General features: G+C 42.9%; 1 protein-coding gene across 2 annotated transcripts in view; it reads left to right on the plus strand.

Moving 5' to 3' along the window:
- MYPN (myopalladin) overlaps positions 1-18,286 on the plus strand; it is an 80,539-nt gene that overhangs the window by 36,518 nt on the left and 25,735 nt on the right. For both annotated transcript variants that reach the window (XM_066619480.1, XM_066619479.1), the window contains exons 3-11: positions 5,064-5,239; positions 6,308-6,359; positions 7,491-7,617; positions 8,718-8,789; positions 9,141-9,282; positions 11,949-11,972; positions 14,152-14,268; positions 15,229-15,598; positions 16,952-17,572. In XM_066619480.1, coding sequence (XP_066475577.1) covers positions 5,064-5,239; positions 6,308-6,359; positions 7,491-7,617; positions 8,718-8,789; positions 9,141-9,282; positions 11,949-11,972; positions 14,152-14,268; positions 15,229-15,598; positions 16,952-17,572 — 1,701 coding nt within the window. The remainder of the gene's footprint in view (positions 1-5,063; positions 5,240-6,307; positions 6,360-7,490; positions 7,618-8,717; positions 8,790-9,140; positions 9,283-11,948; positions 11,973-14,151; positions 14,269-15,228; positions 15,599-16,951; positions 17,573-18,286) is intronic.

The raw sequence follows: 18,286 nt of genomic DNA on the forward strand, positions 1-18,286 counted from the left end.
AGGGCTGGGGATGACCAAATGGCCATGAGCCTGATTTCCAAATAGGATTTCCAAGTACCCAGCAGTCAAGTGATCTGTTGGACTCAGTAATCAGTTTTCCCATCCTGAAGAGAGGCAAAGCTATGGCAGCAAACAGACCAGTTTATTCATGCATAGTTCCTATAGCTACAATATTGTTGTAGTTAATACCATGGTCCAATACTTCAAAACATTAGGACTTTGTTTGTGCTGCTCCACATGTCTCTGTGCCAGCCAAAATCGTTTTATCCCATTTCTGCCCAGTCTGTAGACTGACTTAAGCAAGTCATCTCCGGTTCAGTCGATTTAAGCAGCACCTAATGTCTTATTGCCATACTGCTACATGCCAGATTTCATGATAGTAGCTATTTTCAGCTTGGCATGCTATTGATCTGGCATGATAGGGATGGGTCATAGTAAGGGTGGGTAGAATACATGCTTTGCATGTATAAGGTTCCAGATACAATCTCTGGCATTTCTAGTTAAAAGGTTCTCGGGTAGCAGGACTAGGGAAGACCCTGTGTCTGAAATCTGAAAGCCACAGTCATAGTCTAAGTATATGGCACTATCAAAAGTGCATTTGGTATGCAGTGTGCTTTATGCAGCACTCTTGGTTAGGCATCAGTCAAACCTGACAAACTATGAACAGTTCCAACCAGTCATAGCATCAGTGAGGCAGATCAATGTATATTTTCTAATCATGATATAATCATTTTAACTTGTTGTGATGATTACATATGGAAAGAAATTTCCTAGTCTGGCAGCATTGCATCAACATGACACAAAGTTGGCGACAATGTAGATTACGCTGTATCAAGGGAGGATGTATTGATTAATTCAGGGTATCAAAATGTTGAATACAGCATCATTCATTTGAAATTTAATGTTATCCACTGGGATTTCATTTCTCATGAGAAATAACTTATGAGCACACATATACACAAAATGTACACCACTCAGTCCACAAGTTTTCCCCTTATTGGGATCGGTGTTACTAAAATACAAAAAATGTATACGAATTATGAATGGAAGAGAACCCTAAGCCTTTTTGTCTTCCCCTGATCATGGCTATACTAACGTATCAATCTGCAGGAATAATTGTTAAATATTTGGATGTAGAGCTTGTACAGTGCAAATTGGAATCTAGATCTAGTCCAGGAGTGCAAACATATCCAGCTCATGGAAGCGCTTTAGCCAGCCCTCGGGCTCTTCCAGCACCACCATTAGCTGCAGTCAACTACTGAGCTGTACTGTCGCTGTTGAAAGGGTGGCCTGCATGATAATTGGGTTCTTCCATATCTTGAAAATATGGCAAAGATTTGCATATTTTCTGTTCTGTCATTTGGAGCTAATGAATTCCTAAGTGAGCTTATTTCTGGTCATGACCAGCTTAATTATATAACTTGCTTCTTAAGGACATCATTTCTGGTCCTCAGCAGGTCTCATGAATGCTATTCGGCCCACTGTATGAAATGAATTTGACACCCCTGCTCTAATCCCTTCCTCAGGTCCCTTCCAGCCTTGATATTTACCATAATTTGATTGTCCAGCACTAAGGGGTGAGAAGAAAACATTTCCTCTAGATATGGTATTGCCTCTAACTTAATCTTGCCCTCAGTATCTGTAGGGGATCTGTTCCCACACACACACACACCCCATGGATACTGATTTCCATAGGTAATGGAATTCACATGGCCTGAAAAACTGGAAGTGCCTGTCAAAAGGCTCTGGCAGGCTTTCTGAAGCCTGAGAAAGCTACTTGCAGCCTCCTCGCCCTTCAGAACATCTCCCAGACACGACCAGAAGACACTTCTGGTCGTGTTCAGGATGTCATGTGAGGCCCTCCATCAAGGGTCAGCACCCGTGTTGGACCAAATGCATGGGTGCTGGGCCAAATGAATAAGGAGGGCCCATTTATATGCCTATGCAGCATCTTGTGTGAAAATCATATGGATGTTTATTTTGATACAGTTGAAAGTTGCTGCATGCTATGCCTTCCTGTAAGGATCCATGTAAGGAGGAAAAAGTAATGAGTAATGCTTCCCTTAATATTATTTGAGACAATTGCTATCTTCCATCCATCTCTGAGTTATGTTAGACATAAGCTGCACTGAATCATTTGACCACCCTTATTACATAAGAATGTATTCATTGCCTTGCTGCATCAGATCACAGTCCATTTATTCCAGCATCGTATTTGCAGCGGTGGCCAACCAGATGCTTCTGGAAGTCCACAAGCAGAGCATGAAAGAAACATACCCTCTTCTGTTTGCCTCCCAGCAAGTACTATTCAGAGTTATACCACCACTGAACCAGGAGATGCTGCTCAACTGTCAGCCACTGAACTGTCGTAACTAATAGCTTTTGATAAATTTATCCTCCATAATTTATCTAATTCAGTTGTTCTCAAACTGTGGGTCTGGGACCCACCAGTGGGTCATGACCAGTTTTTGGTAGTTCGCAAAACTGACAGGGCAGATCAGACGATATGCATCAAGGGTTAAACAAGCTGCTGCTTGGGGCGGGCACTGCTATCCAATCACCTTTATAGCTAGACCCCCTGGCATTTATAAATCAGGCAGTAGCCTCCAGGGCCTTTAAAAAATTTAAGACCACTGGTCTAATCTAATCCCCTTTCAGAGCTACCCAAACCAGTGGGTATTATTACCACATCTTGTGGCAGTGAATTTCATAGGGTAATTATGTGTTGTGAAAAAAGGTCCTTTGTTTTTGTTTGGACTGACTCGATCTCCCCCACAGACTTCTAGCGCTATGATGAAAGAGGGAGAAAAATGGTTCTCTGTTTCTCCACTCCAGATATAATTTATAACCCTCTAGTCATAGATTCTCAACACTTAAGAATTACATCTAACTTCTTGTGTGTCAGTTATTGTTTCTAGCTTTTCAGCAATGATTTTGAACTAGCGGTAGTTCCATTTTATAATATCTTCCAGTTTTCCTTACCTCTTCATGCTCCTTTGTATAAGGGAACTGGCAAGAGTTATTGCATGTACTGAGGGTCATGTTTTGCCTTAGGAATGTATGGGTTGCTCCGGTCTGGGGTGAGTGGGCACCTGGGTTTTTCTTTTAGCTAGGGGTGAGGAGAGATGTGTCCTCAGCTCATGTCCCAGGGCCAGTTCTAATTTAATATATTCCTGTGTGGTGGCTTTAGAACTATACTAGGGAGCTCTGTATGTCAACAAATTATATGTAGATGAGTCCTTTCCTATGAAACGTTAAATAGGTATCCGTGGGAATCGTTCAAAATGTTACTTATGGATGTAAAGTCAGAAATAGTCAAAGAAGAACAGGAACATTCAAGGAACAGCTCCATAACAAAGTGCAACTTTATGAATTAATCCTTTAAAGTTCTTATACATTATTCAAATATGTGAAATGTAGTTTATTATTAAGCATTTAAAATGCATATCACTCAGAATACTTTGTGTTTTTCAAACTATGGGTCAGGAGCCAATTTCAGGTGGGTCTCCATTCATTTAAATGTGTATTTTATTTTTAATATATTAGTCTTGATGCTACCATGGTATGTGATTGCATTTGGGAAACTGTTACAGATATGTACTTTTAAGGCTACTACTATGTATGTATATGTTTTTAACAATGATCATCAATGGGGCTTACTCCCAGGCAGGGCCTATGAGAGGAATTTTATCAGGGGGTACAAAGTTTCTTCTGGGCCTCTTCCCAAAGGGGGAGGGGGCAATGGTAGCAGGCAGATGGGGGGGCAAAATAGGGTAGGGGAAGGGTGCTGACAGCCACAATAGCCTTTGGAGCCCAAGTCTTCTAGGCTTCTTGATGCAGAGCCCAAGTCTACCCGCCCATGTGGCATTGGCAGTTAGATAAAGTAATACTGAAAACCAAACACTCTCTTAAAATTTAGAGATTTTAAGTCTCTCTAAAATCTTTGAAATACAGAAAATCCATTGCAGAAAAATAGCATTATCGTATTTAGGCTCAGACTAGAATGGACCAAAATGAACTTCTGCAGCAGCTGTAGCCCCATAGCTGGGTCCCTGAGCTTCTATACACTCCTTCATGGTTATGGGATCCACAAGCCAAAGAGCTACTATAGCAAGCCGGTTTCCTCCCAGATTTGACACTGTGTTAAGGAGGATCATGGAAGCATTTCTGGCACTGGTGTGTATGGCTTGCAGCAGCAGTTAGCACTGCATGCATGTGGTTGTGCCCCAACATCATGCATAGGTAGCAAGTTCAGGTGAGATTGGAAAATGTCAGATCCCAGGAACTTTCTGAGCCCCCTCCTTTGGCTCCTGGGCCCCCTTTCTGGCCCTGGGCCCGGGTACAAATTACCCCCTTTACCCCCTCTCCTAGGCCCTGCTCCCAGGTAATTGTGGATAGGATTGCAGGTATTGGGATGCTTGGGGAATTTTTTTTTTAAACAGATCAGACTTGGAAGGGTTAGGAGGGTTCTTCTTTGTTTTAAATACATTTTTATACTTATTGTAAACTTTTAATTTACTTGATTTGATTTGACTTTGTCGAATGGGGGTGTTTGCTTGATGATGTCACTTCTGGTTCATGGCATCATTTCCAGGTTAATGACATCACTTCCAGTGGGTCCCAACAGATTTTCACTCTAAAAAGTGAGTTCTGGTGCTAAAACATTTGAGAACCACTGCCATATAGAAAGGTGGGATAAAAATTATTATCATTATTACAGTGTTCATATGTATGTACAGAGACAATAACTGGATAAAACAAAAGACTATAAGGAAAGTATAGAAAACAGAAGATGAATTATAAATACAAATGACTCTTCTCCCCCCCCCAACATCCGATAATATAAAAAGATATTCTCTTGTTCAGCTTTTCTGATAAGCTGGTAGAAGCTACAAAATGAAGCTCCAATAACATTTAAAGACAACAGGTTATTTAGCTTTTTGTTTCAATTTCATTTGCCTGAGATGCATTTCTGCTTAGTGCACTGGGGCAGCTGTTTTTATTGTTGCTGTCTGTCTCCTGGTTGTCAAAGTGTTGTGACAAATGGTGCTCTGCCTTTTCAGGTGGTACTGTGAAGGGAAAGAGCTTGAAAACTCACCAGACATTCACATCATCCAGTCAGGCAACCAGCATTCACTGATCATCCTTGAAGCTTTTGAAGAAGACACAGGGCGGTACTCTTGCTTTGCTTCTAACATCTATGGGACAGACTCAACCTCTGCCGAGATTTATGTAGAAGGTAAAGGCTGAAGTCTCTTTCTATTAAAACTGCATGATAAATGGCAATAGTAAGTTGTATTATGTAATGGATTTATAGAGCTTTGCTGCATCGTTGATTTAAATGGAAGTCAATGATCTGAAATCATGGTATGCAAAATCTGTCCGGACACTTCAGTTTGCACTGGAAATTAAAACACTAATTAAACAAAAATTAAAATTAAAAGCCTTCCTCATATCATACAAGTAAGAAGAAAATCTGTGCTACGGAGGAGATAGTCATGGTACCACAGAGGAGTGAGTAGCCCTGAAATAGTTTTTTGAAAGTTAAAGAAAAATCTGAAACTAATAATTTACAAATTAACATTTACATTGATGGGGGAATGTCTTACTAAGGAGGATGTACTATCAATAGTAGGCATGCAGGCTGTGATCTTTGGGCTTAAACATATTGAACTCTGTGTAGGATACATGCAAACTTATTGCACAGAAAATGGGCAACATAGAAAATCCCTCTTGGGGTTTATTCAGATGATAAATTAATACTGGCTTAAACCAAATTTTTCAATAGTGCTAAACTCCCATATGTGTTTTCTAACCCTGGAGAAGGGGAGTGCACAGACATTGAAGGACTCTAAGGAGAAAGTTGTGCTCATCAACTGACAGAGTGGAAAAATGCTCATCCAACAAAGAATTTAAAAAATAAGTATCTCCCCCACCACTACTGCATCACACAATGACACAGGAGAGCTGGTATGCCAATAGTTACTGTGCATGCAGAAAAAGGCTATGACCTTTCACATGGTATTGCACTGGCAATTACAGCAGAAGCTGGAGGAGAAATAATGTTTTCCTGACTATGCTAAATTGCTGTTTCAGTGCTGGTAAAGCTCCATATCTCTGCAACAGATGCATTGCATCAAGGAAAAATGTCTGGATCCATTGTTCCAACTGTTTACTAACAACTGCCCTTTGGTTGCACAAACAATCATAGCCTGAAAAATAAATACCTTAAATGAGGAAATCTGCATTGTCATGAAATTAAATAAATCAGTGTGTGCTCCATGAAATAAATTTTGGTTTTCCACAGGAGCCTCATCTTCTGAATCTGAAGCGGATACCAGCAAAGAAGAAATAGATCAGTAAGTGCTATATGAATGAACTGCTCATCTAATATTTTTCCTCTCGCAGTAAAGCATGTATGCATTTGTGACAGAGAAAAAGAAGAGGAGGAGGACAGAAAGAGAGAGAAGTTTAGCAGCATAATCCTATTCTCCATCTGCACATGCTCCACCAGCACAGACTGTCGCAAACGTGCCATAAAGCACATAGCGACAGGGTCAGAGTTAGCAGTGCCTGCGATGTCCCACCAGCTCCAGTGCAGGAGAAGGCCCTGACATTCAGGAAAAGGGAAACATTTTTTAAAAATTGTCTCCCTTGTTTGATTAACCCTATTAAAAAAAAATCTGAAGGTATAATTGCAGCAAACTCCAATGCTTATCTGTTCTCAGGTGGAAATTTTAAACCAGTGTTTCCCACCCTGGGAGTCACGACCCCCCAGGCAGGCATGCACTTTTTGAGGAGGGATGCTACCCTTTTAAGGAGGATAGTCCCAACTAGGGACCCCTAGCTGCTATTAGAATGGCACTTCTGAGTTTTGCTGCTGTGCTACTGCCAAACAGTGGTAAATTTTAAAGGGTTTTTTTACTTACCCATGTTTGGTGCCGGTGGCAGCAAAACCTGGAAGTGCCGTACTAACGACAGCTATGGGTCCCCTGGTCACTACCTTCCTTAAGAGGGTAGCCTCCCAATGAAGGTTGGGAACCACTGTTTTAAACAGTTGCTAAGACCATTTGCAAAATGCAGGTACGAGGAAGGCAATGCTGCAAAAGCTTAGAATGAGAAAAATGTGGAAAGGTCCATGCTTTGAACTGCGGAACCATCAGATCCATATTATCAGTTTCACACAGTGGAGTCTAGCCACCACAATCAAAATTTGTATGGCCAAAAGCCCCTTTGGCTCTCCTCTTCCTAAAATCAGCCAAGCTACCCATAACATAGGTTAGAGGTTACAGAGGTTACAAAGAACTGGCAAACATCTTCAGTCTGTATTATATACCTGGACTGCAAGCCTATGCAAGTTTACTCAGAAGTAAGTCCCATATTATATTTTTATGGCAGTATATTATCTAGGAAAAGCTATGAAATGGCTATCCTCTGATTGAAAGGCACTTTTAGTCTCTTTGTAAATGCCTTCTCTGATTTTTCCGCAGGTACCAAAACCCCACAAAGATCTCTTCAGACATGCCACCTCCTCCTGTTAATGCCACACCCACCTACCAAGAAGCACCCAAATCACAACCTTCTGTGGTGCATCCTGTGTCGATACCTGTCCACCATGTAAGAGGCACGAATATGGCACATCATTGAAAGAAAAGAGAAACTCCTAAAACGGAGCTTGTTTGCATATTGCTAAAAGACACTGATCTTCAACTGTTGCACTATTACTGTGTTTTTTTTCCCTACTTGGGGAACACTATCAGAAATTGGAATGCAGGGGAGAGAGGAGGTGTCAAACTGGTACAGCTGTGGGTGGAGGAAAGCAAAAGCAGAATGGAAGGAGGATGGAGGCAGTCTCTTGTCAATCAGACTAGGAGCGCAATCTCAACCTTTGGATGGACTGGCTTGCACTGGCCCTGAGGTGTTGCAAAAGTGCCGTAAGGCACTTTCATGCCACCGTTCAAGGAGGTAGACCAGCACACAGATGTTGGCCTCTGGAGGCCAGCGCGAGGCCCTATGCACTGTAAAGCCTCACTGGCTGAGTCAGGCTGGCACAGGGACTTGGGAAAGGCAGGGGGAGGGCAGGAAGAGGGCGTTCCAGGGCAGATGGAGGGTGGACGACAGGCATGCTCATAGGTGGGCTGCAGCCAAGTGGGGTGGGGCTAGGATCCAGCATTTGTGTCAGATGCTAACTCCTGTCTTGGGCAACCCAGAGCAGCTCTGTGCTGCTTGGATCTGTGCCACCTGCATTACCTGGGGTAAGGGGAGTGAATTGCTCTTGCCCTGGGCTGAGCCACAACCAGCCCCAACTCCCTTTGGATACAGGGCAGGTCATCTAGCCTCCCAGTATGGGTTAGGATTGGGCTGCCTGCCTCCTAATTGCTGTGGCCTGTTGGTGCAAGGAGACTTACCTGGCTAGTCTCAGAGCCAGGTAGTCTAATGTCCCTCATATTCAAGACCGACTGCAGTGTCAGTTTATTCTGATGCAACAGTCTCATGGGAGTAACCATGGGTAATAATCTAGTCTCCTGCTCACTGATCTTTTCTGCAAAGTCTGCATTGATATTCATTTCCAGCATAATATTTTTCCACAGGGATTTCTCTGTGAACCTTGTTGTGTGGAAACAAAATTGTTACATCAGCATCAGCACTTTGTTTCCCCTACATAGTCCCTAATAACCACTACATATCTGTATCTTCTTTTGCTTTTTCCTTTCCAGAGACAAAGTCCCACTAACTATTTGCAAGGACTGGATGGAAGGCCCATAATAGCGGCTCCTGTGTTTACAAAGGTAAATGTAAATGGTTTTAAACACCCTTTCCAAATGAAAAAACAAATGGATGTTATGGTAGGTCCCTATCCATCTCCAGGGTACTTGTCCAGTCATAACATCTATCCCTCAGAGATTATACAATCAAACTTGATTTCTAGGGTCTCTTGGCATGTCTAGAAATAAATCAATAAGTTTTATGGTATGCATATTTGAAAACTTTGGTTATTTCTGCTGCACAGAGTAGAAACATCCTCCAGCATATGTTCAAAGGCATCTTCTTACTATAATAGTGACAATGTTTTACACACAACTGTAGTTGTTTTACTTCTAAAAGCAATAAAACAACATAATGATCTGTCTCTGATTTAGATGCTACAAGAGATATCAGCCTCTGAGGGTCAACTAGTTGTATTTGAATGCCGAGTAAAAGGAGCCCCTTCTCCAAAGGTTGAGTGGTACAGAGAAGGGACATTGATAGAAGATTCTCCAGACTTCCGAATACTGCAGAAAAGTACGTTTTACATCTTTTACGCGATTATCTTAGAAAGGTCAATAATACTGAGAGTTATTGTAATTTTTGCTTCCTGGTGGATGTAAGTGCACTGGAAGTTTCATCTGAAGTGGCATTTCATTTGCACCTGAAGTTTGCATTTCACAAAGAAGTGTGGTATTCACAACCCTACAGTTTTGCAGTATAATCCAGAAAAGAATAGCAAGTAGTGGGTTGCATCCAAAGGTCCTCGCTCCACAGCAAGACTCCTTCCAGTGGAGGAAGGAAATGTTTGGCTTTCTATAATGGGGTTACAATCTTCACAGCACTTACAGGTATATTTTCTCAGTTATCTTTATAACAGCCTCCAAGATAGGGCATTATTATTATCCCCATATTGAAGATGACAGTGGCTAAAACTGAAAGATAGTGACTTGCCTTAGTCAGGCATAATATAGATTAATATACTAACACCCCAATCCCATTCTCCCCCCCCATATGGATGAAGCAACACTAAAATGGCTACTGCTGCATCCTGTGGGGGGGGGGCAGTTGCAGAGATCTCCTCTGGGTGAGGGAGCATACCTTACCCAGTGGTAAGCCACTGCAGTGCGAGAAGGGGTATCTACTCAGACTTGCACTAGCAAATCTGCTGGTGCAGGTCCACATGGATCCACACCATGGGATTGTGTCCTGGAAGGAAGCTAGGATTTGGTGGCTGCCTCTGCCATCTAACCTGGACCTGATCCATCTTTTCCCAGCACCTGTCACTGCCCTGTTCTGCCCTTCCCTTGCCCAGTTGCTGCCTTGTTCCACCATCCCCAGCTCCCATTTTTCCCTCTCCCCATCCCATCCCTCTTCCTCCATCTACCTTCTGCTACCTGCCTACATATCCAGGAAGGTCTTCTGATGCGCACGGGAATACTCTGCCTTCCTGCTGGCACTCCAGCAGCACATGAATTTGCATGCTGTCGAGTGATTTTCATGACTGCCATAAGGCCATTAGTGCTAGTGGAACACTTATTCTGCCAGTGCTGGAGCCCAATAGGATTGGGCTGTAAGGGCTAACAGGGTTTACATGCAGCAGCAGGTCACCAGACATGGAGTAACTTTGTGAGCTTCGTGTATACCAGCCAGTGGTGTAGCTAACGACCCTGTTGCCTGGTACTGAGCTCAGAATGAAGCACTGAAAGTGATGCCACACCTGGAAGTGACATCACTTCCAGGTTTTGATGTCTCACCCACATTTTTTTAAGTGAAAAAAAATCTACCACCTCCTCCCAGCTGTTTGCCACCTCCCCCCAGTACCAGCCCCCTCCTACTCATCCCCAAGCCCCCAGTTGCCCCCCATGTCCCTGGAGCAAGGGGCAACAAGTCCCTACCAGTTCTCCAAAGGAAGAAGTTGCTCCTCACCTCAGTTCTCTCTGAGGTGGACCCCTTCTCTGTCTCCTCTCCTACCGCTGCCTGTTTGTTTTCTCCAACTCGGAGCTTGCCCCCCAAAGCCCTGATGGCTACTGCTTCTGCTTCTCACTGGCCGGGCACTTCAGCCATTAATTCAGCTGCTGGGTAGCAGGCCAGGGAGCAGGAGCAGCACAATTGCAGCTTGTAGCCCTTCAGCTCTGCCTCAGGGAGGCCCACAGGGACAGCAGAACTGAGGACGGTGAGGCAGAAGTTCTGATGGCTGGTCTTAACAGTCTTGTTTAGTTCCTTGTGTGGCTGCTCCATAAGAATGAGGTGCATGGTCTTGTTTTCTCTTTCCTCCCTCCCTCCCCATTCAGCTCTCTTCAGCTGTCTTTGGTTGTGTTCAGGTTCCTGCATATGCACAGTAGGCAACTCAGAAGAAGAGCAGAAGAGGTCATGGCAGGCAGGCAGGCAACCAGACTGTTGCTCGCTGAAGTGTAGGTCACACAGTCATGGTGGGTGACTGACCAGACTGTTGTTCCCCCAGCAGCCTGCTGCCCGGTGCATTTATTATCCCCTGTACCTGTCTTGCTATGCTACCGATACCAGCTGATGAAATGCTGCTACATAGAAGGTAGAAAGGGGCTAAACCCAGAAACCTAGTACCATTTGCAGAAAACTGTGCACAATCCAGTGCAGAAGTTCATGCATACTTTATATAGGACAGCATACTATATGCCAGACACTGCAGTGTACCCATAGTCTTCTAGACTGCTGACTAAGGCCCAAATCCTAACCAGCTTTCCAGCTCTGATATACCTGTGCAAATGGGGCACATGCTACATCCTGCAGTCACAGAGGCCTCCTCAAGGTAAGGGAAAGTTTGTTCCCCTGTTGCGGAGCTGCATTGCCCTGACCTTGGTGCTAGAAAGTTGATTAGGATTGCGCCCTCAGTCAGATAAATGCAAATGAATTTTGCATCCCAGCAGTGTATTGAAAGAGCAGGTAATTAGTTCCAGTTAACCAGAATTGGATTTTCCACTAAAAAAGAAAAAAGAAAAATCCATTTTGAGGTTCATCTTTTAACACTAAAAATTGAGATACAATTCCTGACAGTGTTATGATAATCTGTATTACTGTGCCTACGTGTGTAGCCACACATCTGTGTGCAATTGAGGAAAATACCTAGCAAAACACGCCATGATTTTCTGGTGAAACTTTGGAAAAACATTGTGTGGCTTGAAATAAACATTGAACTTAGTAATATTTCTCTTCTTTTTCTTTAGAACCTCGCTCTATGGCTGAGCCAGGTAGGTATTGCTTTATAACAATAAGGAGTTGTATTAATAAGTTGTTATTAATCAGTCATTTTACTCTCACATACACTCAAATAAACAGAATGAAACAAAAATTATGATTGCACTCAGAGTGCTGTTACACATCTAGAAATATATCCAGATGCACCGCAGTAATCATGGTTAATGTTCTACACAGGCACAGTTCAAAATGATTTTTCTTTTTTACAAGGAGACTGGATTAGAGAGCCACTCATGTTTTCCACAACACGTTGCTCAATTGTCTAATTGCAATGTTTTCAGAACACTGGATTGCCACCCATGTTTGTATTTGGCTGTGGTGTGTTGCTGTTTATTCTGATTTCTGTTGACTTCTCTGTAATAGAGAAATGTGATTCCTTGTGAAGTTTTCCTTATAATCTGAAAAAAAAAATAATCCTGGAATGTGTGCTGACAGTGGGTACATTATTTTCATTTAGGAAAGAAAATGAAGGCCTGTGTTCTCTTCTGCAGCTGAGATTATTCTTATTTCAAATCTATTCTTTTACCAGGCAAGATGTGAATGAAATAAGCAGAATTCAATCCCTTATTTTCTTTGGGGTCAAATGTACCCCAGGTGACGTTGGGCTGCACTATTTTTATCCACTTTGCCAGTTGGAGAGTATTGTGTCACACCTCAGACCACGCCAGTCATTCTCTCTTAACCCTCAGCTCCCCACATCTCCCTACCACTCATGAAATATGAGAGTACCACTTCAGGCATTCCACCTTGGAAATCTGAGAATGCCACATCAAGCATTCTGCCTCTGAGAGGTGAATCTCAACTGTTACTAGATTTTTTAGTGATAACAGGACCAGTACAGACTATCTACAGGCAACACTGGATTAGAGGGTACAGAGAACCCAGATAGTGCTGTGTTCTAGAGACCTGTTTCTCCTTTGACAGGGTATTCTGTGTGCCTTCCAGAATGTGTTTCTGTATAGCTTGTTTCTATATAGCTCCTCATACAATTGGCATGGAGAAGCTGCTCTCGTAGGGACTGATTGACAGATGGCATGCCATCTGATAAAGGATGTTGAGAATTTTCACCTTAAAGCATAGATTTTCTTTTCCACCAAAAGTATGTGGGCTGCTTTTCAGAGCTTCAGATGGCACTATACTTACAACATTATTTTTAATTCAAAGTTAGATGAGGTACTGAAATGGGATTTATTTGATATACATGTATTTGAGGTATTTCTGCCCTGCTTTCCCCACAAATATGGCACAAGGTAACTTGTTTCAGTGACTATTCTATCAACCCATTCTACCAGAAAATAAGTACATTCAAGAGTATTCAGTTCTAGATACAGACCAGTAAATGGTACACAGGGAGAGATGAGAAGAAATAGGTGCTTCTTAAACAGGTGCAGCTGGAGAATGTGATTGCACATATGAAGGAGCCGCACCTCAAGACAGCATCCCTTTCCCTCTTCCATGAATCCCATACTTGGAATGTTGCTCATGGTTAGCATCAGGATCATCCCAAGACTTTCTGGTGGCTGAGGTTGTCCTTGTAAGCCCCTTGGGGATTTCATTAACATGAAGCACAACCACTGGGAATTCTGCACAAAGCTGACTGAAGTGAGTGAAAACTGTGCAAGAATATGGTTGATTTCCATGAGACTTGCACAGCCCATATCCTGTTCGACTGTGTTCTGCATGGTCAAGACCTGCCTGTCTACCACTCTGCTGCCTTTAATAGTGCTGAAAATCAGCCCTCCCATCTCACTTCTCCTCATGATAAGACAGAGGACCCAATCCTATCCAACTTTCCAGCACCGGTGCAGCCACAAAGCAGCCCCAAGGTAAGGGAACAAATGTCCCCATACCTTGTGGAGGCCTCTGTGACTGCCTCCCCATCAAAGGGTGCAGTGCATGCCCCACTGGCACAGCTGCACCTGCACTGGAAAATTGGATAGGATTGGTCCCTTATTCTCCACTTGCTGTGAAGGCTACTAATTAGTTAATGTCTACGAGACCCTTGGCATTCAGTGAGAAAACAGATGTTCTGCCATATGTGTAGAATTTTAAAGCAGCTTAATACATTGAGAGGTGCAGATACAGTCCAGGGGGCCTTGCTTATTCTGTAGTGTATTCCGTTGAATGGTGGATATGTTGCAAAAGTGCTGTTTTTGTTATTGTGGTTTTCAGAGGAGATTTGCACACTGGTCATTGCTGAGGTGTTTTCTGAAGATTCTGGGAGTTTTACATGTACTGCCAGCAATAAATATGGAACAGTCTCCAGTACAGCTTGTCTAACTGTTAAGGGTAAGGATAATTTTAGTACAAATTTCACAGTAGTTATGGACGGATCCGTTTGTGTTCTTTATTTGACACAATACATATAAAAGATTTTAGATTCAGCAGAGGAGCAGCATTTCTCAAATGAGATTAATCCTGTGAGAATATTCAAATAATTTTGACAGATTATTTTAGGTGAAATCCTGTAGCACTGAGGCTGAGTGTATTGGCCTGAAGATACTAATTTGATTTAAATTAGCATAATAATAAAAATGTAAATGTTTCAAAAATGTTGATGAATTCAAAAGAATATGTTTGTGAAAACAGAGCAAGGGAACAGGGAGGCACTGACCAAACAAAAGGCTAATAATTAAAGGGTAATGTGTTAAAAATTATTTGTCATGATCTGTAGTTTCATGGGCTAAGATGGGGGGATGTGTGGGCAGAAGTGTTGTTTTTACAGCTGCTGATGTGCTCCCTCATTGTTCCCTGCAGCACATTCTACCTGTCATTCAGGATCCCATTACTATATTCAGTTGCATAGCTGGGGGGGGGGGCACAGAACCCCGGGCAGCACTCTTCCAGTCACTGTGGTCCTGCCCTGCCTTGCTCCCAGTTGAGCTGTGGTCAGGTAATTCAGAGCAAATTCCGATGTCATCACATCACCACAATTACTTTTGAGTTGGAGGGGGCAGCAGGCTGACAGATGTGCTCTGGGGCGGCGCAACAGTAAGCTACACGGCTATCTGTACTTCCTTTATTTTCAACCACATATTTCCAGCCAGGCTTGTGAGGCTATAGGAAGGTCTAGCCCCTCTGTCTTCACCTGTCACACCCACCACACATGGCTTTTCAACCCTAGTGCCAAGGAAGGGGGTCAGGTTTAGAGCACTAGATATCTCTGATCAGAACACTTACAGCCAGTACATTTGTAATCCAGATTAGGATATTTGAGTAAAGGCACATATTTAATGCTTGCTATTCCAGGACCGGACGACCAGAACCATAATGCTGCTCTTCACACTATCAGTTCAATCAGTTTAGTTGCTGCTGAGCACCAGCTTCCTGCATCTGCCCCTTCAATTCCTTTGGTGGATCAGCCTCCAAAGCCTAAACTGGAAGGAGTCCTAGTTAACCACAACGAACCCCGGTCAAGTTCTAAGATAGGCCTTCACGTGCACTTCAAGCTGCCAGAAGATGACAAAGGAAGTGAAACATCATCAGAAGATGGGGGAGGACCTGCCAATCAGATCAGACCAAATTCTTTCCCGGAAAAGATCAATGGACAAACATTGAAAACACAGGATCCAGCTTCACCTTCAAAGGAGCCACCTCCAGTGTTAGCCAAACCAAAACTGTAAGTGAGAAGGCATTTTTTAAACCTTAGGCATGTCAGAATCATGTGTTAATTGTTCTGCATTATACTCATATTTCACACAGAAATAAAAGTAACATATTTTGCAAATGTTAATATTCTGTATCTTCTTGAAAACTAGAAGTTGAGCATACTGCCTGAATGTAAACAAAGTCTAACTGGGTCATTTCCAACATTCCAGGCTGTGTCCACTGTGTATTTTTTTTTCTTGGGCACTCGGAGACCAACGATCCATCATTGTCCCATTGTTGCTATTGGTGTTTGTAGATATGCAACCCATATAAACCAAGAACAGGAAAGCGTTGCTTGTAAGTTAGTATCACAGCCTTCAGGGCCAAGCATCTAGCTTGCCATGAACAATGTTATTCATTATATTTGACAGGTTAAGACAGGGGTCTCCAAACCCCGGCCCGGGGGCCAGATGCGGCCCGCAGCAAGCCTCTTTCCGCCCCGCCGCCAACCTCTTGTCCCCTGAAAGCCTCTAGTCCACTCAACTGAACATGAGCAGAACTGCTCTGACTGTGTCTGGAGGGTGTTCTGAGGGCCAGAGAGGTTGAATGAATGAGCCCATTCATTAATTTATTCACTCATCTAAGTTCCATCTCTAATTTATTTATTTAAATTTTATTTTAATTTTTTTTCCATCCCTCCACACCACGCCAGATATTTGATGTGGCCTTCTGGCCAAAAAGTTTGGAGACCCCTGGCTTAAGAGACTGCGGGCACAATCCTAACCAGGTCTACTCAGAAGTAAGTCCTATTTTGTTCAATGAGGCTTACTCTCAGGAAGTGTGGTTAGGATTGCAGCCTGCTTCAGAAATGGTACCTTATGGCAGAACTGAAAGTTGGATTGTCCATTGAAGAAGGATTTCTGCCTGAAATGCTGAAGGATACAGCTGAATAAATTGTTTTCTTGCAGTGGTTCAAGTCCTCCCCACAAGGAATACTGTGGGGAAACTAGAAACAGAGTCGCATGCATCTATGGCAGGCTTTAACTTTTCTGTAAAAAAACAAACAAACTTGCTGTATGTATGTATGTATGTATGTATGTATGTATGTATGTATGTATGTATGTATGTATGTATGAGAATGGAGTTCCTCCTGTTGAATCTCAACACTGGTATGGATGCATAACATCCTCTGTTGCACCAGTCAGAAGAAAGGTAGGTGGATTGACATTCCTTTGACTCATCTGTGACTCACATTGAAGGGTTTGAATGAAAATCCAGTCTGCCTGGAAATCAGTACTTTTGATTTAGTTCAAGAAGAAATGCCTCCATTCAATGGTTGTTATGCTGCATAAAATGGATTGCATTCATTTTTCTTTTTCTGCAGGGGTCCTACGCAGTTGAAACAGCTGCACAATCAGGTCATGTTTGAACAGCAGCAAGTACAGCAACCATTTTCCCCACCTCCACGAGAGCTGCTATTCAGTCTTGGCTCTGTGAATGCTGCTACAGTGCCCAGCCAGCAGCAGCAGCAACAACAGCAACCACCTTCATCAACAGTGTACAAGCAGAACAAGGGTTCCCTGACACAGATGTTCACCTACACTCGGCCTAAACAATTCCTGGCATCTCAGAACACCACTCCCACAGTCAGCTCTCCCTCCAGTTCCCCTATGCCTTCGTTCAGTAATGTACCTCAAGGAACTCAGAGGACAACCAACAAGGAAAACTTCTTGGGACCTCCTCCACCAGCCCAAACAAGGTCTCCAGGGGGCTTTACAAACCAAGCTGAACAGCCTGTAACAAGTCCCAAAGAACCTATATTACCCCCACTGTTGCTTTCTGTATCTAGTATGAACCAGTTCCAGCCCCACAACGTGGCTCCCACACCCCTCTCTCCAACTGGTCGGATTCAGAACCCAGTAGCTTTCCTCAGTGCTGTTCTTCCTTCACTTCCTTCTACACCCCCAACAAATGCCATGGGTCTCCCTAAAAGTGCACCAGCTGCGTAAGTGACACAAATCTTGCATGTCAAGAGCAGCAAAAGCACGCAAGTCACTATGAAAGAATAGTGTTTTGTACTCATTTAATTCAACCTGCATAGCCAAGAAAAAATTAAAAAAGCATTTCTGAGAAGAGAAAATTATGGGACACGCAAAAACATTCCAAAATGTTTCAATGACAGAAAGATTTCTCTGGGGTCCTGCGTGCAATATCACAACACTGTTATTTTTAAGATTATTTACTTAGCATTATTACACCAGGCCAGAGGCATACTTATAGGCCAATCCTATGGCTGTCAGAAGTAAGTCCCATTATAGACAATGGAACTTACTCCCAAGAAAAGTGTGGTTAGGATTGTGGCTTTAGTATGTTTGCATGAGCACGGTAGGATACTATACCACTGACACTTTTGTATAGGGTCTCATATTGCAGAAGAATTCTAAACTTTTTGGGTAATCAAACAAACATTTATTTTAGGACGGAATACTAACTTAGGAACAAGAAAGAAAAGTCTAAAGATGGCATCTCATAATAGAAGGTTCAACTTTTTAATGGTCATATGACTTACCACATAGACACCCAGCTCTATACCTTGTTAACTAAATATCCAGGAGCTATTATTTCTGTCCTTAGCCAATGTTTGAAAGCTGTATACAGGCAAATTGAAGGTGATGCTGGTGGGAAATCCCTGTGCCCTTGAAATGGTTAAATATGTCAG

The sequence above is a fragment of the Tiliqua scincoides genome, chromosome 3 (assembly GCF_035046505.1).
Source record: "Tiliqua scincoides isolate rTilSci1 chromosome 3, rTilSci1.hap2, whole genome shotgun sequence".
In the NCBI taxonomy this organism is placed as follows: domain Eukaryota; kingdom Metazoa; phylum Chordata; class Lepidosauria; order Squamata; family Scincidae; genus Tiliqua; species Tiliqua scincoides.